Source organism: Serinus canaria, chromosome 3, assembly GCF_022539315.1.
Source record: "Serinus canaria isolate serCan28SL12 chromosome 3, serCan2020, whole genome shotgun sequence".
Classification (NCBI taxonomy): Eukaryota; Metazoa; Chordata; class Aves; order Passeriformes; family Fringillidae; genus Serinus; species Serinus canaria.
Window position 1 is genome coordinate 39,736,482 of NC_066316.1, and position 27,931 is coordinate 39,764,412.

Genomic DNA, 27,931 nt, shown 5'->3' on the forward strand with positions numbered 1-27,931 from the left:
AGTGCTGAGACAGAGGGATGACATGGGCAGACTCACAGCTGCCTGCTGACCTAAGACAGGTTGGTGGACTCAGTGGTTAATTGATTCTGTGGTGTGCAGATATGAACTGCAGATATAGCCAGTCTATAGGCTGATGTAATTTACAGCAGGTGTTAAATAATGCAGCATAAAAAACCCATTAATCTTTATCATTAATTGTTCCATTAAATTATGTGTGTTAATTGCAATCAACTGAGCAACCCCAGTTGCTTCTTTCATTCTGCATGTGGTTTGACTGAAAAGCTATACCAGGTCTTATCTACACAAACAAAAAGGTAAGGACTTTAGGAATCTTGCTCACATTTATTAAGACTTTATGAGTTAGTTGTTCATCTGCATGAAAGGGTAAAGTCAGATAATCTTCCCTTATAAAGGTGAGATGTCAAAGGAGGTTTTTACTCTTGAGACATTTGCATTATAATGGCCTTGAAATCTGTTGCTTTACCATCTTTCTGGATACAGTACATATTGGAACAACCTTGGAGACATGCCTGTAAGGAGCCGGCCAGTTTGCTTTGCCCCCATCACTCAATTAAATCCCTGCTGGATTACATGTGTGTTTCCTGGGGGTGGGGTCCTCCATTTTCCTTCTCTGTAGCAGCAGGTGTCCCAGGGGAGCTCTTGGCCTCAAGGTATTCCACTACTCCGTAGGTCACCATGGACAGCACAAGCACAGACAGTACAATGTAGGCTTTGATGTAGACTTGCAATTTGGTGCTGTAAGCAAAGGCGATGACAAATCCAACTGATTCCCAGAGACGGTAATTTGCAAAGGCAGCCTCCTTGTTTTTCTCAAATAAAATGCCATAGAGTGCTGGAAGGAAGGAAGAAAGGAAGGAAAAACATGTCTTGTGATGATTAAATCTGTAACCACGTATTTTCTGCAAAGGGAATAAATAGAGCACAATAGGGAAGACAGACACTCCCTCATAAATGACAGAGAAAGGAAAACACAAGCCTTGTCTTAAAAAAATTGTTGTGCTTCTGTGAATTGTAACAAGTGAAATAACAAAACAAACACGACAAAATAGACAACATGGAAGAAAAGGGGAAGAAAAATGCAAGGAAGGAAGAAAGGATGTGATCCATTGAAGTTAGATGGCAGGACTTCTTTTTTCAAACTATTAGCTACAAAAATCAAGGGTTTTGCACTGATGAACAAGTAAGTAAGGAGAAAAAGGAGGCCTTGACATTGTAGAGTCTCCATGTATAACTATTGATAAGCTCATACCAAACCCTTACAAGCTTTCACAACATGGGCCCAGATTAAGTATGCAGGTAAGACGTGTCTCTCTTAATCAACCAGGTTTTTGAATTTTCAGCTCCTGAATGGGATAGCAAATAAAATATCCTTGATGCATTCAGAACTTCCAGGCAGTAACTGGAAAACTTTCTTGACATTGAGACTCAGTTCAACTGATCATCCTAATGTAGTTGGGAAGATCCCAATGAGCTCAGTCAGTTGCACACCCACCACTGGGATCCAGGGAGGGATTCCAGTCTCCAGGTCTGACTAGTGAAGCACACAGGGAAGGGGAGAGAGCTTGCTTTTCTCTGGGTGCGGAGCTAGCACCAGCAGTGATAAAGAACAGGACACTTACTCTCACTCAGACACGGTGTGCACAGAGGGAAGGAGAAGAATATCATGAACTTTTACTCTTTTCACCCACTTGTCTAACAACATCTCTGTTTGAAATATGTCCATTCAGCCAAAAGACAAAGAGGAATGCAAAGTTATCTGAAACTCTGAGAAGACTCAGCTACCCCTTCAGTTTTGTTAAGTAGGGGGATACTTCATCTGTATGAAAAGCTTGCGTGTCCTGATGACTGCAAGAGGACATTGACTGAATTGTTTCAATTTAGGAATGATGGAAAATCTGGACAAGTGCATCACAAGATATACTTAGTTCATTAAACTGGCTGAGTGGAGCATAGATATGATAATCTTTCATAATTTTGCCTAATAAATGAAAAAGTACAAGTTGTTCATACTAATTTCCTGGTATGCCCAGTGTTATCTTCTAGGAAGATATTAGGAAGGTTTCTGATGCCATGGAAGTTCTGTGTCAAAAGGTTCTCTGGTTTTCAGCTGGTACATGTTTGCCATTTTGAAACAAATTGCCTGGATGAGCTTCAGCAGAACCTGCTGGGCTGAGTGAGTGAAGAGGCTGCTAGTTCTGAAATTTCACTGTTCACTTCCATGGAAATTATCCTGGATTTTTGCCACTGCCTGTTTTCCTACTCATTCCTCTGGTACTAGTAGGCATGTGTATATAACAGGACTGCTGGAAATTATTTGAGTCCAGGTTTATAAACTCTTTAGACTAATATTCTTTCTAAAGACAATCAGCCTGGAAAGAACTTGGTTTTACTGTAGTACCCCCGCTAGTTCCGTGCTACACAATTGTTATGCCCCAGGTACAATTTTTGTCAGGGGGTAATATCAGCATCTGTGCTCAAGTTAGATAAGAAAGAGCACTACTAGCTCTGAAATGAAGTAGCTTTCATTAGAAATGAGTGAGAGCCTCCACACATGAACACAGACATGTGGGGAAAACCTCATAAGAGGAAGTGACTCATCCACTGTGAGCCTACATATCCTCTAGGGGGTACTCGAGTATTAAACATCCACAGAGCACAAAGCAAACCAAAGAATGCCTTAAGTATGTGGCACTGTGCCATTTATGCATTCACTGGTTAATCTACTGGCACCCAAGCAGCACTCATGGGAGCTCAGCAAAGGAAGGACCACAGACCTTGTAAACCAATGTTATTTTGGAGGTCTTATCTCACCTTATAGTCTTAGATGCTGGGAATTTCTTATGTGATGTATATCTGTATAAAACTTTTGAAGGGGAGAAGACATTTAGTCCTATGTGGGTATGTCAAACTGAAGATCCTATTCTGGGATGCAGCATTGTGGGGTAATGTCACTGCACCTCTCTATTCATCATTTTCATGTCATCACTTGATGTTTCACTGTGACAATGTGACAAAGTGAACTTTCCATCATTTTATAAATGGGAGCTGTGAAACAGCCGAGTAAGGTACAGACCAAAAAAAAAAAAAAAAAGCCCCCATGCAAGGAAAAAGAACATTTGGTTGTTTTCCAAATGGGAAAATTTTCACACAAATGCGAAATTTTCACAAGTATCTAGCAGGAATCTGGGAATGGAGATGACCTGAAACAGTGCTGTAAATAGAGATTAATCCAGTCACATAGTTGCAGAGCTCACTCACCATCAAGTAAGTAAGAAGCATTGTCCACTTTCTTTGCCTTGTCTCAGGGTTTGGAAACTACAGTTACTTCTCAGACATCTTCTCCAATAGTTAAGTCCTCTGTACTTGCCCGTTTTTTCCCTAATATGGGCATCAGGTGCTTTTTTGTCAGTTGTGCAGGGACCTTACTGAGGAAACATGCTCCTCAAGGACACCTCAAATGTATGTAAATCCTAGAAAAGAGGGTACAAAGCCCAGCTCTTTTCAGTGGCGTCCAAGAAAAGTGGGCAAGAGGTCATGGGCATAAATTGAAATACATGTGGTTTCCCCTGAACAGCAGGAAAAATTTTTTAGTATGAGGGTGTCTGAGCACTGTCACAGGTTGCCAAGAGAGGGTGTGGGGTGTCCTTCTCTGGAAAATATCAAATGGTATCTGGGCATGGTCCTTAGAAAGTGGCTGTGCCTGGATAGCCCTGCTTGAGCAAGGCAGTTGAAGTCCAGAGGTCCTTTCCATCCCTAACTCCACTGTGATTCTGAAAGAAGCACAGTATCCAAGGACAAGGCTTTCTGGATAAGACAGAAGCAGGACTAAGAACAGGTCCCTTATCCCAGTGAAAAACTAGGATAAGTTCTCAAAAGTGTCAAGAAGAAACTTGCTGAACAGCCACAAAGATTGTGGCTGAAGAAGCAAGAAATGAATGAACAGCTTTGCTTAAGAGAGAGCAAATCCTCACTGATGCTCTCCTTCCATGGCCCTATGTATAATTATGAGCACTGACTTAAAAATTTTACCTGAGGCACTAGCCTCTGGTAAGGATGTGAGATGATGAGAGGGTGTCCCTTGATGTATGTACCAGCTCTCCTCTAGGGGAAATGAGCTGGAGCTGCTGGAGGGGCAGAGAAGGATGCTGGCCCTTGTGTGTTAGAGGCAGGGACATGTGTTTGAAAGGGATCACTATCAGTGCACTGATTGATAGTGGACAAACAGTGTCCACTATCAGTGGATATTGGCAATGGGCTGCCATGTTTTCCATCTGGCTCTCCAGGAGGAACATGACACTTTATCTAGTGGGTGAAATCTTCTAAGGACCTGAAACAACCAAAGGGATCAGAGGAAGGAAGGCCAAGACACATAACCTGATGTGTGTCCAGAGGAGTGCTTTCCCCTGAAGTGGTTTTGTAATGATGTGTTCTAAATCCAGCTTAAATTTTTGGCAATGAATTCAATACTTTGGTTTTGCGTTGTGTGAGAAATACTATTCATTTTGATTTCTATAAAGGCTTCTGCCTGATAACTTTGTCTGGTGCCACTAGTCCTGTTATTAGGAGATACATTGAATTTCAAGTCACTTTCTTCATACAATTAATTACCTTACTGACTGCTTTCCATACTCACCTCTTGTCCAAGCTAAAGCTTTCTAGCTTTTTAGTCCTCCTTCAAGGAGAAGTGCCCCATGACCTTGCTTCTTTTTATTGCCTACTTATGCATTATCACACTGGATTATGAGTTTTGAAATTGAGTAAATCAGAGCTGTGTGAAGTTAGTTGGCTGCATAATATTGCTTTCTGTGGTTTTCTCCTGCATTTTTTTTCAACATCTCCTAACAGACAATTTTCTTCTTTTGTTGTTGAGTTGTGAGTTAATTTTTATCCAGAGTGCTCCCCTTTATTGCAAAAGACAGACTAAATGTATAATTTTTCTTTGTTTCTAAATTACTTTGAAATACTTAAACTCCTCCAGAATATTTATTCTGAATACTCATTACCATCTTCTGCAGTATTCTCTCTTCATCTTGGAAAAATTGGTTCAATGAGTATTTTGCATTCTTACTCCCAACTTTTCTCTTTCTTCTGCTTTCCAATGAGTTAACATTTTTTAGATGCTGTCTTAAAGCCATTATCATTGTTATGCAGCATTGTTTCATAGATTCAAACTTGCAGACTTTTATATCTTGAGAGAACACATTTCATTGTCACTGGGACTTACCATTAGTTTGTGTCTGCCAAACAGCATCAGATACACCCCAAAGACCAGGGATTACAAAAAACACAGCAAGCTGCTTGGGATCAGGTTTCCAGAGCAGTACTGTTATTATACAGCTTGTGTTCAGAACTGCAGCTGTTGATTTAGAAGAAAACAAAGAAGAGAAATATAGATGCAATTATAATCAGGACAGATTGTGGTAGATAACACTTTTTTATTCTACCCCCAACAAAAGTACAGGGCAATCTTAAAATCTTTCTGGTTCATTGAGCTTTGAGCTGACTGAGTTGATATCACATGAAATACAAGACAATGTAGGCTTTTGACAGTGTCTAATTCATAATTCTGAGCAGTATCCTGAGCTGAGAGATCCTCAGTGCTGATATGGTTGTAGCCCAAAGGACACGAACCACTGAGTAGGAGAATGAGCTTCTGAAAGGCTTGCTGTCACCATGTGAGGCATGTGGGAAGGGGAGCAAGCACCCTTCTGCTCTCCTTGTCTTAAATGAAGTTTTCATTTAGGGCCAGAGGGGACAATTAAGGATTTCTAGAGGGTGGCTTTGGGTCTGTCTTTTGAAAAGCGGTTTGTAAATGAGTCACAGATTTTTCCCCCACAGGTGCACATTCACAGGCTGAGTACAATGACCACTAAACAGAATTGGGAGGTTCAGAGGTCTTCCATTTCTAACAGTACAGTTCTGGGGGAGATTTAATTGTTTATTGTTACTATTAGGTGGTTTTGGTTTTTGGTTCTTTGGGGTTTTTTAATATCTCAGTTTTATAGACTGAGACACACACCTAAAACAGACAGAAGAATCTTTGCGCTAGTGACTACAGAAGAAAGTGCTCTAAATTTCTTCTTCCTTGTCCAGGTTTAAAATTTCCTTTGGCAAAATGCCCAGAATGTCTTGATGAATATTGATCTATTCAGTGATGTTTCTAATAATACAAATTATTGCATGGTGGAAATAAGGTATTAGTCCATTTTAGTAAGCATAATGCATACAGAGCCACAAAATAAATATTTCTTGGTATGTTTTAATGTCTCCATTACTCATTAGAACAATGTTCTCTGGAGGGGGAGACGTCCTTAAATATGCAAATCTTTTCTCAAGGCAACATGAAAATTACTGTCCCATTCAAAAGCCCTTCAATTATTCTAGCCTGATACATTACTTTCTTGTACTTTTCTCCCTATAGAACAAGTAGTAAAAAAGACAGCAGGCCAACCTTTAAAAAGTTTCCTGAAATTTCATTCAATTTTCCAAATTTGTAATTTCCTGGGACTCAGGTCAACAGTGATTTGCTTTCACCCCATAAAGGTGAGGAGGTTTCAGCCCAGTGGAGAAATCCTACTTATGATAGTGCAGGTCTCAGCATCAGCGTTGTGAGATCATTTGTCATTGGCTGCATCAGAGCTATAAAGCATCAAAGCTGTAGGGCACTTTCTGCATAGACAGAGCCCTCGAAAGCAGGGCTCTGTCTATGTGAAATTACATCACCAGCAAAGTGATATTAGGCAAAACCAGCAACACAGCCCTTTACTGTGAGCTGAGCTGCCTCTCTTCTCATTCATGAAGCTTGTGAAGGCTGCCTCTAGACTGACTTTGGTTTTAATTGATAGCTGACAGCAAGCTATCCCTTTTGCACGTGCAAAGGAGGGAGTAGTGGTTGTGATTACATGTGGTGATCAGTCACTCAAGAAATCTTTACATACCTAATGCAAATAGAAGTTTTCTACCCGTGAACTGGGAGATCTTTCCAAAGAGCAGGGAGCAGAGGGAATTTATACCTGCAAAGCAGATCATCATATAGCCAACATATTGTATCCCCAGGGCACAGGTCACAAAACTCTGGAAGAGAAGGGATAGTGGTGTCACATTTTCTTTGATTAAAAAATAAACAACTAAAGTTCAGGGATCCTAGCCTGAGTGTTTGGTAAATAGCCAGCATGGATGAGATAAAAAGAGCACCGCTAGAGAGTTTGCTGACAAGTCTCTGCTGCATTGACATAGCTGGCCTTCAGGAGCAACTTCGCTACCCCAGTTCCCAATCAGACTGATGCCATGAAAACAGGGGAATAACAAGCAGAACAAATCCAAGTAAAAGTTCTGGAAGGAGCATCAAGAATATTCTGCCCTTCCCATCGTAGCCCAAGAGAAGAAAATTGACAATTGACACTATGGTCATGAGAGAGCAGCTCCCAAAAAATAAGAGGACCTCTTCTACAAGAGCATATAACCAGTGGAGGTTGCCATGGAGTGAGCCTTTCAATCTGTTCCAACACAGCAACAAGTGCGCCGTTCCGTCTGATTCACATGCAAGGTTTGAAAGCATTAAGCATGAAAGAAGCAGCTCAGGAAGGTTGCCCTCTTTCTTTTGAGGCTTTCTCAACAAATGCCAGGAGAACACACCTAATCACTTCAGTCTGTCAGGCTCTGGACCTGCTGCAGTAGTGACTGGTGAGGGCTTTCAGCCAGCCACGCTGAGGACTTGCCCTCTTACCGTAAAGGTTGTCCAAATAAAATATGTGGAATGTGTGCTGACTTGCATTTATACAAGCTCTAGGGAAACCAGAAGAGGAAGGAAGATATGAAAGCTTTGCTGGCTTCTGGCTTTTCTCCCAGTTTGTTATTTACAACAAGATGAAGAGTTTGAACCTGTAGCTCTCTGCTGCGGCCTCCACTGGTGAGTTAAGCTCTCTACTGCATTATTTTTGAGGCTGTTCCAAGGGACATATTTACTGCTGTTTGGAAATGTCACTCAGAGGTCATTCATGTAGAAGTAAGCAGTAATTTTGCAATCCACAAATCATCATTGAAAACATCTTCATTTGACAAGTAAATATCGGTCAGATGTAATAGTAAGATGCAACAGCACAAAAAAATCAGACAGTAATATATATTTAATTTACATCCATACCTTTGAGAAGTCACCACTAAGAAATGCCTGTTCAAACCCACTGTACATTGTCAGAGGGATTAGAAGACACTGTCTTTTATCTTTAAGATGTCGTAAAGTTGCTAGGAACGTAGACCAAAAGGATGTTTTTTCTTTCTTAGTCTCTGCTTGGTCAGATTTGATCTGGTCCAGAAATATAATAACCAGCAACACAGCTAGCACACCACTAGCTGAAAAAAAAAAAAAAAACCTAAACAAAAAGTTTATGAAAAACTGAGGAATGCTGAAAGAATGATGGGAAGTTGCTTGCTGCTGTTACTGTTCTGACTTGGTGCTTAGCTCTCTGTGGGATATTTTGGCAGCTGCCTCAGATTCCACTTCAGTGTAAAGGCCATTTCTGTATAAACAAGAAGGCCTGATCTACATTCACATCTTCTGCATACAGCTGTGCACTTGCAAATCCCCTCAGCTTAGCTGTGGCTGGCCTGTTGTGACAGCCTTAGGGCCAGCTGCACGGCTGCAGAGGGTGACAGCTCGCCCTGCCAGGGCAGCCCAGGGCCACGGCGATGGGAGCTGGCCAGAAACAGCTCCCTCGGGACCTATCACAAGGCTTTAAATCAACAAGAGAGAGGAGTATTCACTTCCAGTGCCAAGGTTTTCATGGCTAGCAGGGCTCTTCTTTCAAATACATGGAAAGAAAAATAAATGCTGTCTTGAAACCCAGTATATGTTGTGTCTTTTTTTTTTTTTTTTTTGGCTCAGAACCATGCTTTGAGTATGGAATATATGCTGTTTTGAAGATGATAGTGTGCAACTCTAGTTAACTTGAAAAGATGGAAGTTACAGCTTTAAACCTATAATTTCCGAGCAGAAGAAGAATATAAAAGAATATATGGAGTAGTTAATCAGAAAATGATCATGCATGTATCAGTCTAGATTTATTGCTTGTGTGGTGAATCAAAACAAACATTTTTTTCATGTTATCAAGAAGACAACCATGCCTCATAATATACATGAGACAACCATAGATTCACAACTGATTGCTTCATTAGGGATGCAGGGCACGATAAGATTTCCTCACTTATGCTGACTAGAATTCCATCCATGGAAAGAACTACAGTTCAGAGTAAGATGAGAACCGGGCACCTCTTTCCATCCACTTTGCTTATTTAATGTCCTCCTAAAATATGTTTATGGATATTGTCTCTACTGTGAACTTTTAATATCCAAATACATCAGCAGAGTAACAATAAATTGCCTCATTTTTTTATTGCTTATTATATTTCATCCATGTCTCCTACAATTTCTCCAGTGTCCTGATTCCCCACTGTGGCTGAGCTATAAATCCTTTGTGATTCAAGCAATTATTGGTTCTGCCAGAGTGTTTATTAGCACTTAATTGTTGGACTTAAATGGATGAGAGCAGGACATTCACATTTTCAGAAAAAATATAAATAACAAATATGTTAAATGAATCAAGGGCAATTATAGGAGATAATGGCATGGCTTAATAGCGGTTGGTATGGCCATAAATAAAATATTCACATTCCTTGAGAAAGCAAAACAGCAGAAGAATTATCCATTATTGTCTCCACCCAAGCTGGGCAAAACAAGTATTCAGCTACCAAACAGAGGACACATTTAAAAAATGTCTGTGAATGAAATATTTAGCCAGTTACTTTCCCTTGAGGTAAGAAAAGACATCTCTTTTATTAAGAGCTTCAAAGAAAAACGAAACCCCAGTGACGCAGGGTCAGGAGGAAGCAGGGTTGCATTCCCTTTGCATGCACAAAGCCTCAGGAAGTGCTGTATATGTTAGTCATCAAATTTAAATTTAAATTTTACAGACAAACATGCCTTTAGCAGAAAGTCATCATATCCAGTACATTCTGGAAGGAGAGTGGGGGCATCTCTTTTACACTTTCCCACCAATTAGGAATGGAGGACGGGGGCAGAGGAAGAGTTTTCTGCAATGCCCCCTGTGCACTGAGACCTGGCCCTGCCTGGATCACATACACTCTGTTGGAGCGTATGGCAAATTCTGTGCTTCTGTCTCAGCACAGAGACTACATCCATGTGAAAATATTTTGACAGAGCTAAGGTGCACATTGTCTTGCCAGATACTTTCCTTTATCCAGAAAATAACTTCTTTTGAGGCAGATGCTTTTTGGAAGTTTCCTCACTCAGTTAATCCTTGCACATGTATTTTCTCTTTTAATGGCATCAGCTTCCCTGTTGTTAATTCTTTTCTAGCCTTGTGCAAAGAAGGTCTATAGCAGCTGTAGTTACTAAATGGGAGATTTGCCAATTTGCCTGGCTGAATTTGGCTGACCACACTGGGCTTCAGTTTTATTCCAGGTGAAAAATGTAAAGAATATCTTTCTCCTTTAGACAAAAATTATACAGCTCTGGCATAAAGCATTAGAACTATTTAGGAAGGAGTTGTTTAGCTCTCACATATCTCATTTTCCTTTAGCAAATTGGATTGGAGGAGAAAGTCAGAAGCTTAATCTGCAAAGCCATGCTAGATTCCACTAGTACTAGGCTCTCCATCAGTGACACTGATTAAAGATTGTGGGGATTACTCACCAGTATAGACCCCTAACAGTGTGTAGATTAAAGAGTCAGAGGGTCTTTCTGACCCAGTGCTGTTACTGGTATCAGTCAGGCAGTCATATGCTCCGCAGCATTCCAGGTTTTCTTCTGAGATCTCCCCTAATTACAAACCAAAAGAAAGGCAGGTCAGTGAAGAGATCAGGCAAGTCCACACTATGTGTAAGGATATGAGGATGTAAGGAATCCAGTACTTAGTGATTTGTCCTGGTTTCAAGTCTTTCCTGATTAGAGATAGTTAACTTCAGAATCCCCATTTCACACACAAAAATTTGGTTTAGGGGAAACAAAGGAGACATTGAACACTGAACTAATGGTTACATGAGGACAGGGACTAAAGTTAGAGCTGAAATCTGAATCCAAGCTCAATTTGCAATATTGAAAGTTTGAGTATATATTTTTACCTCTTAATCATAACACTTAATGAGATAGGTCTCTAAGTTTACACCAGCAAGGGACTGATGGACTTCAGTTCTTACAGCCACCCGGTGTTTTCTCTCTCCAGATAATTTCTGTATATGTTAAAGGAACAGAAACCACCTCAAAACATATTTTTTTAATATAAATTCAAATTATTATTATTATTACTCAGTATTGCAGTCTTCCAAGTAGCCTGCTTTTCCTGACTTTATTATTTTACTACTGCCTTTATGACTTTCTGAGAACACACTTGAAACTAACAGTTCGGCAGGGTTTGCAGTAAGACCTTTGCTTTGTGCAGTCCTATCACTTCTGTGCAGGGCACATGTCACAGCCACAAACACACATGCACTCACACACACTGTCCCCAGCACACTCTGCCCCCTTCCTCCAGTACCCTGTTGGTAAAGAATAAAGGCCAACCCAAAGTCTAAACCTGAATAAGCTGTATACTGGAGGAGGATGGTCCAAACCCCACACAATAATTTTAGTGCTTTCACTGCAGAATTTGTCTGTGGTCCAAGCACAATAAAGGGCAATACAGCTGTACCTTGGCTGATTCTTTAAGGAAGAGCTGATCCATAAGTTTTCAATTAAGCTTATTGTGTAACTACTTTTAGTGTGTTTTTCCTCATTGTTTCCCATCACAGCTGCTGTGATGTGAATGAGCTGTCTAACCAGCTTCATAAACAACTTTAGGTTCAACATAAAATAAAATGTAGTAATGTAAAGAAAATCATTACCTTATTATACTCACTACTACTACAGACCTTCAGCCAAAAATAGACAAACAGACCTTCAGCAAAATTGTTATATGCAAAAGGTGAGTGACATGAATGAAGCATAGAAATGCGTAAAACAAGTTTTTTATCGGTTCCTGCATCATCTGAAGATGAAGCTGCCCATGCAATTAGTCATATACAAGCTGCAAGGCAGGGTTTTGCACTGTTTCTCTTGAATTAACACTGTAATATTGTGGAGTGAGGAAGGCTCATAATTTACACTGATTACTGTCTTTGGTTCTGGTATTACCATATGTAATAACTTTGCCTTGCTGTGTCTGGATGCAGTGATGCAGGCAATAAGTCTAGAGTAGCCACATGTCTGCATTTTATGCATTTTGATTCTCTAGATACATGCTTTATCTTTCTTACTGCTCAGAGAAACAACACATTTTAAGTACATGAAAATATGAATGGATGCCTTTGCATAAGCCTCAGAGGAGAGAAAAAGAATTGCATGGAGATTCTTACCCCCTCACCCCAGCAAAGAAATTCCCTCTAAATTAAAGCTGGGTCTCACTGAGAAGGCACAGTAGAGAAACTCATGTTATAACTGCTCATCACTGTCATGAAGATGTGCAAAGCCTTTGGCTTTAAGAGTTGTTCACAGGAACACAGAATTTTCTGAAATTCTATGTAATAGATAAAAAAATAAATGTCTTTAAAATTTGGAGGAACATCCTCAAAAGTAAAACTGGGAAGGGATTTACAAGACAAAAACCCAATGTTTTATTCCTCTTGTTAAAATTATGTGTACCGTGAGGCAGAGGAGAGTCAAATGGTTGCAGTCTGTACAGACCCTGCAGCTGCACCACTGCCTCTACCCTGCAAGTGAAATCAGAAGAGACAGCCCCTCCTGAGATATCATGTGGCTCTGGGATCAGGTCAGCAGGGCTCCACTGCACTTGAAAAGGTCTGCCAGCATTCTACTTCAATGGTGCTTCATCTAGAGTTACTTAGGTTTAAAGGAAGGATGATTCTACTTAAGTATCACACCTTGTGGCAACTATGTCAAAAATCCAAAGATACAAAGATTAAAATCTGATGCCAGCTTCCTGACCTTTAACATTAACCTAGTAGCTATTTGAGAGCTCTTCAGAGGACATACTGCTTAACTGAGACAAGAAAGAGGTAACTTGCTAGTCACAGTAGCAGTGTATCTGGAAAGTTCCCTCCATGTCTGGAGAGCAACCCTGTTTTGATTTTGACAGTATGCGGAATATGCAGGACACACCACAGCATTTTGAATCTGTAAGGTGGCATCCTAATATTAATTTATCTTCACAACTACGCTTTTTAAATTGACACCAATTACATGCATGGGAAATGAGGGCACTGCTGCTGAGTGATTTCTTCAAGCTACATTGGCATGTGCTGTCTGAGCCTGAAATACAGCAGAGGAGCCCTGGCACACAGGCTCCTGCCAACAGCTACTGCTATTTCTTCTTGACAGCTCTGTAGAGCACTCCTTTTCAGCAAGCCCAGCAACCAGTCTGACTAATTTTCAATGCATAACAGCAAACCAACCCAATACTACAAGCTTTGCAAAAAGGTTGGTTCCGTATTTTGTCTTTTGTTTTAAACCACTTTTAATAGAAGTCAGATGTGAAGGACTGTCACTGCCTGCAGCCTATCTATGCTTTGCAGTCCAGGAGTAGAATTCAAACAGAATTCAATATAGTTCTATTTTTTAGCTATTTGTCTGAACTCTCTTTATGGCTGATTTTTGATAGAAAATAGACACTTTCAGAGAGAAATTTATCTCATCTATTTCAGACATCTATCCTCAGATGGGCTAACTCTCCTTTGCCTGTTTCCACTGACTATGAAAGCTCAGCTGCAGAAATATACCTCTCATCTATCTAGACCTAGTTGATGTTTATAGAAAGAAGTGCCAAAATTTTAAATACATTTTACCTTGGTTGGAAGATTGGCTAAGTATCAAGGATGAGATAAGATTTCCCCAGACGCCGGAAGTCTGAAACACCAGAAAGAAGATCCCAAAGTATTGGTTGATAATGTCTTTAGCACTTTTTCCTGCTTTCTCAGCATACAAAGTGCCAGCAATAGTGAGGTAAGTGCATTTGGCAGACCAGAGTGGTGCTCCTCCTAAGCCCAGGATCATAGAGGTAGGGATAAGTGTGTACCTGCCAAAGAACACTTTATTTAGCTTAGCTGTTACCATTAGTATAATAATCGTTTGCCCAAAGATCCAGCAGCAAAAACAGACATCAAAGAAATAGATTTATCCCTTTTATGATACAATAAATCTGTTACATGGAATCAAGAGAAGGCCAGACTTGTGAAGTTTAGGCTGTGCAAGCATATGCAGGTCTGTGCAGGGACTAGGCTTATGCCAGGCTGGCTAGGTCTGTGCTCGTGTGCCATAACTTCTCATAAGTTAAACTATGTTAAACCCAGAACTATGTTGCACATGCACTTCAGAAGATGGATATTGACAACTTTCCTCTATGGACTTGCAACCCTTGTCACTGGAGAGCAGAAGTTGGTCGTCCACTTTTAGAAAGAGCTAGGCAGGAATTAGCCTTCTCCTGTGGTCCTCTTCTCCCAGAGCTACTGGCTGGAAGACAGTCCTCCCTTCAACCTTTTCAAAAACAACCCTAAAAGTCTTTTAAATGAAACTCTTGTTTTTTTTTTTTTTCCCAAAGGGGAATCTCTGATAAACATATGAGCAACCTCAGGTGAGTAGACAGATGTATTCATTCTGACTCTTTTCACATTTTCACCTCTCTGCTTCACCTAAAACTGGATTTATTTATCTCGATTTGTTCCAAATAGCACCTTTTGCATCCAACTTTCAACTCTGCAGCACAGAGTTAGAGTAGGAAAGGAGAAGAAAAAGAAGAAAGAACTTTGCCCTTACTTATTTTGTTTGAACACATCAGAGTGGGTTAAAGTATTTAAATCCTACCAGCTAGCATAGAAATTCCCTAAGGAGTAGGCGACGTAGCAGCACATAGAGACTGCAATGGTCCACTTGCAGCCCAGCTTCTTGATGATGATTGGAGGCAGGAACATGGATGATAAGGTGAGTGCAGCATACAGAACACTTAGGGAAGCAACACCCAGGCCTTCTTCTGCATTGAGACTGCTCTGCAGGGGCAAAAACAGTGATTGAGACAAATTTTACCATAGGTACATATTACTAGAGAGTGTACAGAGAGTGGCTTTGGGCAGAAATAAAGAGACACAGCATTTGGGGCTGGGTATTGATGCCTCATTTCCCCAAAACAGCCTGATTATGGACTTGGAAATTTCTTCAAAATGTTGGACCATTTATGAAAACATAATACCAAACCAGGTGAGGATTGCCCAGATTCAAAGCTTTGGTAAGTCATTCTTTAGATTATTTCATGTTATTTGTTTGAGTTTCTCTTTGAAAGTTGAATGAAGGGTAGCATCTTTTCTTGGCCTTCCTTTGTTGTCTCAGGCCGGAATATTCTCAGATCTGCATTGCAAGGGCTGGCATAGCAATCGTGGGAGATTCTTTGCTTTAAACTACAGGCCTGATAATTTCTAAGATTTTCAGAGGCCAAGGTCCAAATATCCTAATAGGCTCACAGCAGCCCTTGGTAGCTGGAAGTAATTGATTCACCCACATTTTCACAAAGAAGGAATAACATTTTACTGATCTAACCAGGTTTTATAGTTTTATGCTCAAACCAAACCTCTTGTCTTGATGCTCTGAAGGTTGAAATGAGAAGATCAGTTTGGGAGACCTGGGCAAGTTTGAAAAAAGGGTCCATGTGAACCTAATAAGGTTCAACAAGTCCAAATTCAAGAGTCAGGGCAATCCCAGACATGAGTATAGACTGGCAGAAGAACTCATTGAGAGTAGCCCTGCAGGGGAGGACTTGAGAATTCCGTGCCTGAGAACCTGGACAAGAGCACCAGTGTGTGCTTACAGCCCTGAAGGCCAGCTGCATCCTGGGCTGCATCAAAATTACTGTGACCAGCAGGGCAAGGGAGGTGATTCTCCCCCTCTACTCTGCTCTGGTGAGTCCCTATCTGAAGCACTGCATGTAGTTTTGGGATCCCTGGCACAGGAAGGACATGCACCTGTTGGAGAGGAGGGCCATGAAGATGATCAGAGGGTTGGACCAACTCTCCTAGACAAGCTGTGAGGGTTGGGATTGCTCAGCCAGCAGAAGAGAAGACTCCAGGAGGACCTCATTGCAGCCTTACAGTACTCAAAGGGGACCTTAAAAAGTGGGGATGTGACTTTTCACAAGGGCAGATAGTGACAGACTGAGAAAGGGCAACAGTTTTAAACTAAAAGAGAGATTTAGGATAGATATTAAAAAGAAAATCTTTACTGTGAGGGTGGTGAGGCACTGGAACTGGTTGCCCTGAGAATCTGCAGATATGCCATCCTTGGAGATGTTTAAGGATGGAGACTGGATGGAGCTTTGAGCAATCTGGTTTAGTGGAAGGTGTCCTTGCCCATGGTGGAGGGTTGGAATGAGATGATCTTTAAGGTCCTTTCCAGTCAAACCATCCTGCAATTCTATGCTTCTTAGTAATGTTTTCCTGATTATTTTGATTAATAGGTGATACTTTGGTATGATTTTGGGGGTGGGGGGGACTGGCTGCTGAGGGGGTGGCACTGGAGAGCACTATAGGAGAATGAAGCTGTTGGTGGCTTCATGGAACACTTTGCAAGCCTGCAGTGGCTGTGCAGTCGGGACATGCAGGACCATGGTGGCAGTCAGGCAGCACCCTTGGAGACAGCCAGGTACCAGGACACTGAGGTGAGGACAGTCTCTGTCAGAGCAGGGCCAAGGCATTTGAGAATTGGAATGATTGTTTTGTAAACAGGCAAAGAGGCTTCCTGATCTTTTGAAACATCACATACCTGGTTTTATCAGCTACAACTTCCAAAAATTAAAAGCCAGGCTTCCAAAATCATAGGATTTTTACTGTCTGGGTTTTTTTTTTTGTTTTGTTTTGGTTTTGGTTTGTTGGGTTTTCTGTTTGTTTGTTTTTGGTTTTGTTTTTGGGGGGGGTGTCTGGGTAGCGAACTATTGAAATGAATTATGAAAATTTTTAATATTCCAGTTACAGGTGCACAGGTTCACAGAATATTCTGAGCTGGAGGGGACCCACAGGATCATCAAGTCCCACTCTGAAGTAAATGGCCTGTATGGGCACTGAACCCAAACCTTGTTGTTATCAGCACCAAGCTCTAACCAACTGTTTCAGATGGTGGGACTGACTTGCATCTTCTGGGGTTTATCTTCCCCTGCCTCATCAGTCTCCCCAGCTCATAATACCTCCACCAAGTTTTGGGAGTGTTTTTGCAGGACAGCCCTGAGTTCGGAATCTGACAGTGTCAGCAAAGAAAAGCTGCTCAAGGAGAGAAGAGAGATGTACAGAACAAGGACAGACCTGAAATGAGGTCAAGCTGTCATTGTTGCAAACAAGTTCATCATGTTATGTATCAAGTTCCACCTTTAAGGCATACAGATTCCCTTGTGGAATCCCAACCCTCACAGCTGGAAAAATCAATCCAGTTGATCATGATTATATGTTAATAACCTGCCTAATGTTGCTTGTCAATATCTTCTATTCATTTATCAGCCATTAGACCACCAGAGCCTTTTAGTCTTAGAAGTTTATTATAAAATCATAGCAATTTAGAAGCATTCAAAACAAATCCTTTCCAGAAACTGAATTTGTATTCCATTTGGCAGTATCTTCTTTTGAGAAAAATCATCTCAGGTTAATTTTGTTTTCTGTTTCCATTTAAACAAATTTTGTGGATCTAAAGTAGCAGCATGACACAAGTGTGTGAGCTATTTGAGAAATACTAGAATAAAATATTTAGTAAATGCTGCAGATCTGGGTGAAGAATATTAACCCGCAGCAAGTTAATGTTCTAACCCACCTTAGAAAAAATACTGTGCATGCCTTCCTCACAGACAGCATGGAAAGACTGATGCCCTTTCAGACCAGCTGTCCTGACAGCCAGTGGGAGATGCCCCTCTTACCTGGAGACTCTGGAGTCCTGAGTAAGCAGTAAAGAGAAGTAAAAATCCGAAAGAAATGACCAAAACATTCTTAAGATTCCTTTCCATGTCGATTCATAGAAGGCAAAAGGTCTGCCGGTGGGCAAAGCTGATCCAATTATTCCAGGGGATGACTTGAGTTGGAGAAAAACAGCTTATGCCTTGTTGGAAAAGGTCACTTTTTTCTGTGTTTGTAGAGAAGAGAGTTGCTAATTATTTGAAGACTGACCAGTGAACTTTACTTTAAAGTAATACTGAAACTTCTTATGGAGTTGTTACTCATTCACTTGTTACTCAGGCAATAGCCAGAAGTCCCAAGGGCACCTATCATGTTTTTTTACAGAGGTATATAAGTCTCTTGCAACACTTGCACCTATTGAATATTGGAGTAATATATTATATGGCTCTCCAAAACTGCAAGCTGTGAAATCACTTTCTGTCATAAAGATAGACAAGTCCATAAGGGACAAAGATTAAACGCTGTACTGATTTCTATATCAAGTCTCTTGCTGAACTATGGCTACAAAAGCATGCTAGGAAATGAGACTGTGCTACAGCTCTGTCTGCATGCACCACTCCATAACTGGGCAGCACAGAATCCCAAAGCTGCTGGCTGTGTGGCAAGTGTGACAGCCTTCATTCATGGGGAACCTTGGGGCTTTGGTCCCTCAAGTTTACTGAGCCATACTCCTGAAAATTATTTCCCCCCATCTTTCTCATCAATGCAGAAGCCAAAAAAAAGAAAGGTGGATTGAGCAGATAACTGGAAAAGCAAGTTCCCCTCCCCTTCTCTGGCCCTAAGACTGGCAGGGTGAATGGACCCTTCCTGTGCAGAGGAGGGATTTGAACTTGGGAGCAAAGGGGAATCCCAAAACGTCCATGCTATGATGTAAACAGGCCTGTAGGGTGTCCACAGTGTCCATTGGGAGTGCACAGCTAAGACTTGGTCTAAATCCCTCTAGATGGCACAATTTTGCTTCCCACAGGGACATTCACGGACAAGGGGAGGAAGATTTAATGCATAAATTCATTTAAGACATTTAAGAGGTCACAGCCAGTTTCTGCTTTGGAGAACATTGCAGTATGTGCCTTTTCATTTTCTTCTTTTGCCTTATAATCTTCTGGAATGAAATAATGCAGAAAACATAATCTTTTAATTCTCCATTGTTACTGGTACTTCTATGTTGCAAGTCTAGATAATGGCTTTTTATTTTACAGGCTACTATGCTCAGCATGCAAACTCCTTGAATGAGATCATAATGCTGGTCTTGTTTGGCAGTGTTTTTAAGCCTCTACAAGGAGCTTAGACCAAACTGGTGGCACTTTCCCCCATCTTTTCAGGTTTATGGATCCTTGCATGTGACAATATTTTCATGTGACAATATCTCAGAAGAAATTGACACCTGGTGATAACATGTTTGTTTCTGTTTTCTACCCCTTAGAAAAGCTCTGCAAAATTCTAGGAATTTGCAGTCAGAGGTCTAAAACAACTGAAAAAAATATTGAGAATATGTAAGAATAATGCTTATCCTAAACAAAAGCACAATTATCACCCACTCCAGCACAGGCAAGAACCAGGAATAGTGCAAAGAGCATTTATTTTAGTTCTCTTTCTTGACATTATCAATAATAACAAGAAAGCTTTAAAAAATCATTCACTGAATCATAACACTCTTTTTGAAATGCAGTGTTGGACAGGTTATCTGATCAGCATTTCTGCTCTGGAGGAATCCCTGACTCCTAATTCATCACATCTTCTCAGCAGCATAGTATTGGAGAGCATATGGGTGATAGTGGTAATTTGTGTGTGTAGGGCTTTTTTTTCTCTTCTTTCCACTGATCAAAGGCATTCAGCCTGTTCCACATCCCTTGCCCAGAGCTTTGGGTTATCCAACTGACTGGTCCCAAGCCCCTCCTTAGGAATGTGCAGAGTCTTTACCAAAGGGATCTGATAAGGCCAAGGATCTTTTCCTTTGGTACCAGGCAGCTAAAGCTCCGGCAGGCCTGCTGTGTATCACCCTTGACACTTCTTTCATTCCTTCTGCCAGTCCAAGATTAAGTGAGCCTCAGGAGCTGTGTGCTGTATTTGGGGATTAGGTTTCACGCAGAAGACTGCAGCCACCAAATGAAAACTACTTGCAGAGCACAATCATAAACACGGGAGATGGAAGAGGCTGGTTAAATCCATTACTCCCCCCCACAGGTGATTACATTTATTTTCACCTGTTTATTTTCTCAGGGTAAATGAGGGCAGTCTTTGCTCAAAAGATTACAGCACCAGAGGCTAATCTTTGGAGGCTTTTGTGCTTCATAATTATCATTTCCCTATTTAATCTAGTCAAATTTATTGTTTAGGCAATAATTTGAACTATAACTGAAGAAAGCTCCACAACACCCAGGACACTCATCATAGGACTTTCTGTCTTAGAAGGCTTTTAATTGGTTATTTCCCTTGGTGGTACACAGTATCCCTTGAATCTATCTGTAGAAAGGATGACTGCCTACACAGAGCATTTCCTCTCTTGCTGTGAAAGCCTGGCCATGTTACTTCCTTATTCTTCTCCTCCTTCACCTGTGTTTGTGCCCGTCTCATTTTGGATTTGGAGCAGGAGTGACTAAATGTGACGTGTCTTGCAAAGCCCAGCCATTTCTGACAGGGGCATTGGAAAATATTTCCTGTTTCATCTTGAGAGAAGCTCACAATCTGAAAGTGAGGTAACAGTGAACTGAACAGATCAAGCAAGAAAAGCTGTTTTCTTCCAGGAAGGGGGCTGTAAGGGACTTGCCAGTCAGTGAACACATTTTGCCCACAAAGTTGGAGCAAAATAATTTTTGTAGTGTCAAAGGCTCAAGAATTGTAAGTTGCTCCTGTTTGTCTACAGGTGTTTGAACATCTCACCCTGCCTCTGTCTCTCTGCTTCTCCCTTCTTACCTCATCTCCTGAGTGCCTGATGACTTTTTGATTCTTAAGGGAGTGGCCTGAAAACTGCAGGTGGCGTTCTCATTTCACAAGTTATTACACTACTCTTGGCCTCACTGGCTGCAAGGTGTCTCTCCTCCTTTAACACCACCTAATTTCCCACGAGGTCCATTTCCTCCAGTTCCACTCCCTATTACGAGAAGAGAAGAGAAGAGAAGAGAAGAGAAGAGAAGAGAAGAGAAGAGAAGAGAAGAGAAGAGAAGAGAAGAGAAGAGAAGAGAAGAGAAGAGAAGAGAAGAGAAGAGAAGAGAAGAGAAGAGAAAAGATTTTGTCTTCTGGGTTGGGAGACAGGTCATGGTAGAAAGGGTAAAAGATCCTAGAGGGTACAGGCTTGAATGAAATTGACTTTTTTTCCTTATGGCCATGTAGGGGACTTTCCCTGCAGGATACTTGTCTGCTCTGTTGAACACAGCTCTCCAAATAACCAATATTGTCTTTATAATAAAGGCAGAACTCAGTTTAGGATAGGATAATGTGATGCCAATCCAGACTCACTCATAAATGTTGATGACCTGGAGAAACAGTTCCTTTAATTGTTGGACTTCTTATAGCTGTTACTCATCTCCTGAGATCTGCATCACTTTTGGCTGGAGTTTTCAATGCATTAACCCATGTATGAGAGTGATCACAGACACTAATTTTAGCCTAGGGAGAAGTTCAAGCATTTTGAAGGTAAGACACTGTCCTGTAGAGCAGCCAGCCTCTCCACAGAACACAGCCTGGACTGTCCAGGCTGACAGCTGCCTGTGAAGAAGCCCCTGATTCTTCACCAGAGTGGACTTCCATTCATTCTCTTACAATAAAGTGCTTTTATCTGCTTCAAACTCAGCCCTTTATCTGCTTCAAACTCAGCCCAGCAACACTCTACTTCCTTAAAAGTGCTGCCTGAGCACTGACATAGTATTTGGTCCTTGTCCTGCACTTTAGATGTTTCAGAATAGCTGCAGTAATCCCATTTCTTAGCCTAAACCACTGTCTGTGACTCAGTTGGTTAGACTTAACACCCTGCTAAGATAAACATGCCACTGTTGTGATCTGTGCTTTTATAATGAATGGTTAGGGAGGCAGATCCTGCATATGAACAATGGACTTTTGTAGGGCAGTGGCTCTGAAGTCTTTAGAGCTATTTCCTGGAAACTGCCTGACTGCATACTGGTTGTTCACATGAGCGTGCATGAAAAATTCCTTGCACACACCCGTGATGTGGGCTGGGAGGATGGGACTCCATCTGCAACCCAAATGATATACATTTTTACCTTTTCTCTTTTGTTCAGAGGTGGCAGCTCATGTTATGAATGACCATTATCAAGCTAGCTCAACAAAAGGTGATCAGTCAGGATGCCCCTCTTGTTGAAAGGCTATCACTAAAATTTGTAACGAATTTATCAGCCAGTAGAAATGAAAAGAAGATAAAAGAATGGGTCTTGATCCCAGAGAGCAGGGCTGCTTAAAGGCATGTTGGTGTATATGTCCTGGAATGTGGGGGTTCTTACCCCTGATACCTCCCACCTTTCTTTTGTCTATTGGTTACACCCATGAATGGACATTGACATAAGGGGAATATTTACAGCCTATGTACCACCCACTTGCCATCAGTGTAAATATCTATATAAAGATATCTAAGATAAAAGGGAAAGTAGCCTGAGTCTCTTCTGAAAGCTTTGCTTTTGCTTTCTTTCTCTGAATATACTACAACTACCTGTAAGAGCAAGACCAACCAAGCAGAAGTGCAAGCAGGGGCTCTTGAGAGTGAAATATTAGAAAAAGCAGCTGTACAGGGTGGTATGAGAGAAAGGTGTAGCTATGGACAAAACAGAGAAAACAGAGTATCTATGATTCAGAACAGGCAATCCTGCAGAAAATTTTGATGATAAAATTTCTTCCCTATTCCAGTAGATACGATCAGGTACTTGGGGCTGGTGATTACCTGTTTTACATGGCCTTTTCTGTGGCACAAAACACAAGGAAATTACATAACCTTCCCCTAGCATGACAGGGAGTCTCTCCCAGGTCTGAACCACAGACACTTTCCCTTGCCAGTATCAGTAAATCATGCAGCCAACTAGGACATTGTTTCTCTACCAGGTGTTGTCCCTGACCCCTTTCCCCCCATCTGAGGCTCTGCCTTCTCCCTCCAATCACTGGCCCATTAGTCTGCATATCCTTACATTCAAACAAATCAAATTACCTTTTCCAGTGGCTTTGAAATTATGAAGCTATGATAAACCTCCCTGGGAACAGGTACCAAGCTCCAGCTGGAAACATCTTAATTGTTGCTGCTCTGAACAAGCTGTGTGCTTCTAAACTTGCACTGATCTCTACAGAAACTGCCCCAATATGCTCAAGAGAGTTGCAAAACTCCTGACCCATCCTTGTTTTGAAATTCTTCATCAGTTTTGTCAGTCCTTATGTGAAACTTCAACCAAGAAGCAAACGGTATGTAGGAAGACAGGTCCTATACAACTCCACCTCTGGCTTATCATCTGAAGAAAGAGTAATTGCTATTTTTTTTGCACTCTTGCTTGCATAATCACTCACTGCAAAATGGGGTTTTTTCCCACCAAACTGCTCCCACTTCCAGAGAAGTACTAAGACTCCTAATTAGTGTTTCCATCCATTTCACAGAAGCTGGTCCATAACTTCAGGATGGTGGAGACTGTCAGTCACCCACACCACAGAATGATGGGCACACTGTGGGGGCTTGAAGGTGAAAAGTGACAGCAAATTACCACCAATTCCTTTTTCACTTAGCAGTACCATGGGAAGAGTCACTGCATTCAGACAGTTTCAGCCTTCACTGTCTCTGGAAAATCACCCTTCTTAGGATTTTTCCTATTAAAAGTCACACGTGGAGCATGTTCCAGTATCCACTGCAATCACTGGAAGACTTCCTACTTTGACAACAGTGGTGTCATCTCTTTATACTCCCGTGGATGGATGCCCTTGGCTTTCCCACGTGAGAGAGTCAAAGTTTGATGAAGTCAGCTTAAGCAGGAGGCTAAAGAGTCCTGAGCATTGTAGGATGGTTCTGAAGAAATGTGGAGGAAAAGCTTTCAGAGCAGTGGGCAGGAAATCTGGAACCAATATCTAGTTCCTAACAGACTGCTGACTTCAACAGGCTATTTGTGAGAAAAGACATTTCTATTCTGTTTGCAGGATTTCCTAATGCCATCAGGCAGATCAGAGTGGACTGAATATGTCTCTAGCTACTTTTTTAAAAAATCAATATGATTAACTTCCAGAAATTACAAAAATTATGCTAAACAAAGATTCCTCCATGCCAGACCTCTGGAGGTACAGTAGTTTTAATTATTCAGCATTAAAGATGGACTTAATTAAGTTTTATCTGAAACATTCTTTTCCAGAGATAGCTTTTTAAGTGACTATAAGTGTTTTTCTTAAAAAGACAAATAGAAAGAAATGCAGAGGATGCTGCAGAAAACTCCAGGGTCTTTCTATTGTGAGATCTCTTCTCTGCAAGCGAGGAGGAAATTAGGGAGTAAAACCATACCATATGGAGAAGAAGCACAGAGTTTACTGGAGCAGTTGGAGAAAAGCAAATAAATTAGTGGCCTACTCTTCTGATTACCAAATACTTAACTATCAAAATCTTCATATGCTCTTTAAATCTTCTAAGGAAGATACACTTTCACACCTCTCTATAAAAAGAGCAGAATGCCCGTGAAAAGGCCTTCAGTAAATGTACAAAATCCATGCTACAAAAACATGCCATGAATGGCAATTAATTTTGTCTTTCATAATGAGTTACTTTTGCTTTGTTTGTAAATATGCCCAATTCCCACTGCTGCTGTCACTTTCTTTGTTGAGCCTTGAGGCTATTTTAAGCTATTGCCCCTGGGACAGCTGTGGTGCCTTTGATCAGCACAAAATTTAGGCAGTGCAGGTTGCATGGTCCATTTCTTCAGAAGGCATTCCTACAGTGGAGAGAAATTATAAAAACAAGAGAGTCTTTAGCACGAATCCAGCTGTTCATGGGGGCTTTTGCAGGAACTGGAGCTGTAATAAGACGTGGTTTGGTAGGTAATGGTGCAGACTATAACCTAGCTGTCTGTTGTGCAGAATCCCTCTGCAGAGATGAAAACCCAGCCAGGAGAAGTCATCTGTTTCTTGTCCTTGGCATTGCTATTGGAGAATCACCAGGACCTTAATCCCAGGGGCTCGGTTTTGCAACAAGAAGAGCTCAAACCTGTCTTTTGGTTGCAAGCATTATTTTACCCTTTATAAGTCAAGGTCCTGATATGGGCTTTTGATTAATTATACTTTTAAATCTTTCTCCTTTCTATTTATGTTTTAAGTGTAGGTGCAGAATTTCAATGGAGATTGGCTTCAGCTAAGAGCTGTTTGGCAGCATAAGTAATGCAAACCTCAGAGAAATAGATTAAATATTGCAGCCTAAAGAGTTTGCTGAAATTACAATTCAAAATAAGTAAAAGTCCTTTAATTTCAGCTTTTAAACAGAAGTAGGGCTCTCCAAAAGGTGTAATCTATGAGGCATGTCAAAGGTTTTTGACATTTGAAATTATAGCTCCAGTACCAAAGAGAGTCTGTCAGTTTGCAGGTTTGTGCTTTTCCTCCCTGCAAATGGGAGTTATTTCTTTTATCCCTCAATACATCACCAGTATATTGTTGTTCATGGAGCTGCTTGAATTTAGTAGATGAGAATCAATAAATGAACCATTTACTGACTGTGAAATTGACTTTTATAATTGAGACACTGCTGGAAATATATGTATATCTGAAGCAAAAATCAAGCTGCATTGTATCGCTTGTTCACAGCAGATCCAAAAGCAATTCTTTTGGATAAAAGTTATAGAATCACATGAATCTCGGAGGAATGTACCACTAGACATCAGCTAGTGCTGCCTCCTGCCCCAAGCTCTGCTGCCACCAGCACTGGGTCAGATCAGCCATGTAGCCTGGTGTAACACAGCCTGGGCTGAAGCTGGTGTTCCTGTACCAAGGACTACCACAACACTTCTCTCCAGCGACATAACACAAGGCAGTGGGAGCTTCCCATGGACAGTTCTGCTAATGAAACTTATTCCTAAGGCAGGAAGCCCTGCTGCTGAGACATTTCCTAGAGACACAAGTGACCATCTTGCTCAGATACCAGGTGCTTACAGAGAGAGCTTGCTGTTTCACAGACTGCATGGGTTCCCTTTGCAGCCTTACACAGCAGGCAGTGCAGGGTGGTCTCTACTTGTTAGAAGTGACTGGAGTGCAAAATTAGGCTTGTAGCCACAAATTGTGCCCTAGTCTTCATTTTGAGTTCTCACCTTCAATCATTTTGCAAGTTATGGGCTAGTGCAAATTACTATGTTAAAATAACTTGTTCTTGAGAATTCTGATCTAGATTGAGATTTAGAAAACCTATTGTTAGTTTTTGTGGGGTTTATGTACTTTTTAAATACAGCTGACAACAGACCCTTTCCTCTTGAGTGGAGCAGTCTGATGCTCCAAACACTACAGGATTTTATGACTCCTTTAAGAATTCAGAGGCTTTGTTTGACTTGTTACTCAGGTGTGCTCCTTCTGTCTGGTTGAACTCTTTCCACCAGATCAAATCTCAGGTATCAAACTTATTTGACACCTTGTCTCAGTAACTTCCCTGGACTTGCTCAGTGTACTAATTTTCCTCAGTGATTGTTTCCATAATTATTCAGAGGTTGTCAGTCTCACCTCTGTCATGGCTGATCTCTCTTTTACCCTGCTTATTTTATCTTCTTTGCCCCTCCAGTCTCTGAGCCATGAGTTGATAAAGAGAAAAGCTGAGCATAGCAATGCAGTTGACCTGTCAACCTGAACCTGGAAACCTGCTTCTTCAGCATCTGACTCTGTTTAACAAAAATCAGGCATTGCAAATTACCAAAGGGAGCTCTGCCTCTGACTTTCTGCTTTCACTAGGAGCTTTCTCTGAAGATTTATTTAGTATCACAAAGCGTATAATATGAGAGGAAAAAAAAAAAAAAAAAAGGCTGTCTTCTAAAGGCTCAAAGGCTCCCTTAGAAGTTCATTGGCAGATACTTTGTGAGATACTTTGTGAAAAAGGAAGCCAGACATCATGTTAAAAACTGCAAAGTCAGCACAAGTATCCACGAGATTCAACATAGCTTTTAAAGGATGGGGGTTTGTGGGTGGCTAATATGTGGTTACTGTGTCACAACATTCTGTTTGTGTGCATTTACTATTTCTTTGGCACCTAATAAAGAAATCCCTTTATAAACTGGTGCCAGAGCAATCAAGTAACCTAATTTTTATCTAATGTGGATTAGCCATTGAGTTTAAAAACCCAGGCAAATATTTGGCAATTTGGTAACATGAAACACTACTTTATTTGTACATGACTGCTAAAACTGCACTGTATTTAGAAAACAGGTGATTAAACAGCATTTTTTGTCTGTTCTTCCCTAGGAGAGAGAATGTGGGTATCAAGGAGAATAGTGGAAAGAGAAAAAGAAATGTAACCCACGACTTGAAGAGCTTCTCTAGTTCATCTGTCTATCCCATGGCTGTAACATTTTTACCACAGTCATTTTTTAAACATTTGTCTAATCTCTCCCTAAAGATGACCAAGTAGGAAGCTGGTATGGACCTCCCTTGGCATGCTATTTCAGACCTTTTGCTCTTACAACCTTCTTTTAATAGATAATCTTTGCATTCTTCCTTCTGTAGGAATCAAATACTGGGGCCTCCCAAATGCCAGGCAGAACTGAGAGGTAATTTTGTATGACCTGCAGGTCACACTCCTGCCTATAAAGTCTTGAATAACATTTGTAAAATCATCTCAAATTTTAATCCTGTCTTACTTGTGGTCTCTTCCCGCGTCTTCCGAAGATGCAGTCAGCTCCTTCTGCGTTCAGGCCTCTGGATGTTGTGTGAAACCAGCACGCAGGAGGAGGAGGAGGTCCAGGACAGATGCCAACAAAACCTCACTCAGTTTGTC

At 41.1% G+C, this 27,931-nt stretch overlaps 1 protein-coding gene across 3 annotated transcripts; it reads right to left on the bottom strand.

Annotated features, from left to right (window-relative positions):
* Positions 1–383: 383 nt before the first annotated feature.
* UNC93A (unc-93 homolog A) lies at positions 384–27,931 on the bottom strand. 3 transcript variants are annotated; one of them, XM_009092812.4, is made up of 9 exons: positions 27,795–27,931; positions 17,970–18,172; positions 14,891–15,072; positions 13,876–14,105; positions 10,733–10,858; positions 8,165–8,373; positions 6,960–7,095; positions 5,246–5,377; positions 384–853 (listed from the first exon to the last, which is right to left on the bottom strand). In XM_009092812.4, exons 2-9 carry the CDS (start codon positions 18,054–18,056, stop codon positions 588–590), a joined length of 1,368 nt encoding a protein of 455 aa, XP_009091060.1. In that variant the 5' UTR covers positions 18,057–18,172; positions 27,795–27,931; the 3' UTR covers positions 384–587. The 3 variants fall into 3 exon arrangements, with proteins under 3 accessions (XP_009091060.1, XP_030091984.1, XP_018772505.1); XM_030236124.2 differs by lacking the exon at positions 27,795–27,931 and adding an exon at positions 23,156–23,296; XM_018916960.3 differs by lacking the exon at positions 17,970–18,172 and having other exon boundaries at positions 27,795–27,925.